The 1,653-nt window shown below is 39.9% G+C and overlaps 1 protein-coding gene across 1 annotated transcript in view; it reads left to right on the top strand.

Annotated features, from left to right (window-relative positions):
* The window catches only part of LOC101854400, a gene marked incomplete at its 3' end in the record, with an annotated part of 7,518 nt that extends 6,662 nt beyond the window's left edge, over positions 1-856 (top strand). The window contains 2 exon segments of the mRNA XM_013080559.1: positions 43-203; positions 744-856. Coding sequence (XP_012936013.1) covers positions 43-203; positions 744-856 — 274 coding nt within the window.
* Positions 857-1,653: the final 797 nt, after the last annotated feature.

Below are 1,653 nucleotides of genomic sequence, written 5' to 3'. Positions count from 1 at the left end.
ATTTTTTTTTTAATATGTGTATGTGTGTGTGTGTGTTTCCAGAGTGGTTCTGAAGCCGACATGTAACGCGGACGGGAGCTTCCACCCCGTGGTGTGTGACCACGACATTGTCACTGACACACGCATCGCCTGCTACTGTTGGGGCGCAGCCGGACCCGTCATCGCTACCGAGGCGGCTACGCCAGAGCTGACCAACTGCTCCAGTGAGAGATGCTTCGTGCTGTTTTTGTTTGTGTTGTGTTTTGTATAGCTGTGGTTTGTGTTTGTGTTTTGTATAGCTGTGGTTTGGTTTGTGTTTTGTATAGCTGTGGTTTGTTTTGTTTTGTGTTTTGTATAGCTGTCTATTGGTTTGTTTGTGTTTTGTATAGCTGTGGTTTGGTTTGTGTTTTGTTTGGTTTGTTTTTCGGGGCTGAGTGATTGCTCTTTTGGTGTTTTTTGTGTTTTGTTTAGCTGTGGTTTGTTTTGGTTTTGCAAATGACACAAAACATGTACAAAAACTAAAACTCTTACCAAAACTAAGACCTCGTATCAAAACTAAGAACTTATCAAAACTAAGACCTTGCACTTTGTGTAAAGACTTCCTCAATGACCAATTTGTGTTGCAAATGCCATAAAAAATCGTTATCAAAACTAAAACCTCGTACTTCGTATGTAACTTCCTCAACGACCAATTTATGTTGCAAGCACCGTAAAAACTCGTTATCAGAACTAAGACTTGGTCCTTTATGTAATGACTTGACCAGGGCTGGAGGAGGCGTGCACAGAGCTAGAGGCCTGCCCTAACCTCAAGTGTGCCTACGGACATCAGCGGAACACCCTGCACTGTCCTATATGCCAGTGCCGCAACCCCTGTCAGGTGAGTGGGTCGTCTTTGACATCGTCATTATCATCATCATCATCATCATCATCATCATCATCATCATCATCATCATCACCATCATCATCATCATCATCACCACCACCATCATCATCATCATCATCATCATCATCACAACCACCATCATCATCATTATCACCACCATCATCATCACCATCATCACCACCATCATCATCATCATCATCACCACCATCATCATCATTATCATCATCATCATCATCATCATCATCATCATCATCATCATCATCATCATCATCATCATCATCTTCAGCAGCAGCATTGATGAAGTTGCTGTATAGTATGAAAAGAAAAAAGAGAAAATATTTTGGAAATTTTGTGGTAGCATCATTATCATCATCATTACCATAAAGACAAATCGATAGATAGATAGATAGATGGATAGATGGAATGATGGATGGATGGATGGATAGATGGATACATGGATAGATAAATGGATAGATAGATAGATAGATAAATGAATAGATAGATGGATAGATATATAGATAGATAGATGGATAGATAGATAGATTGATATATAGATGGATATATGGATAGATAGATATATGGATAGATAGATGCATTGGATAGATGGATAGACAGATGGATATATGGATAGATGGATAGATGGATAGATAGATAGACAGATAGATAGATAGATAGGCAGACAGACAGACAGACAGACAAACAGACAGACAAATATATATTTAGACAGACAGACAGACAGACAGACAGACAGACAGACAGACAGACAGACAGACTGGCAGGCAGGCAGGCAG

This window comes from Aplysia californica, unplaced genomic scaffold, assembly GCF_000002075.1.
Source record: "Aplysia californica isolate F4 #8 unplaced genomic scaffold, AplCal3.0 scaffold00091, whole genome shotgun sequence".
Lineage (NCBI taxonomy): Eukaryota > Metazoa > Mollusca > Gastropoda > Aplysiida > Aplysiidae > Aplysia > Aplysia californica.
Note: the sequence above shows the minus strand (reverse complement) of the source record. Positions and strands in the feature narration are given on the sequence as shown.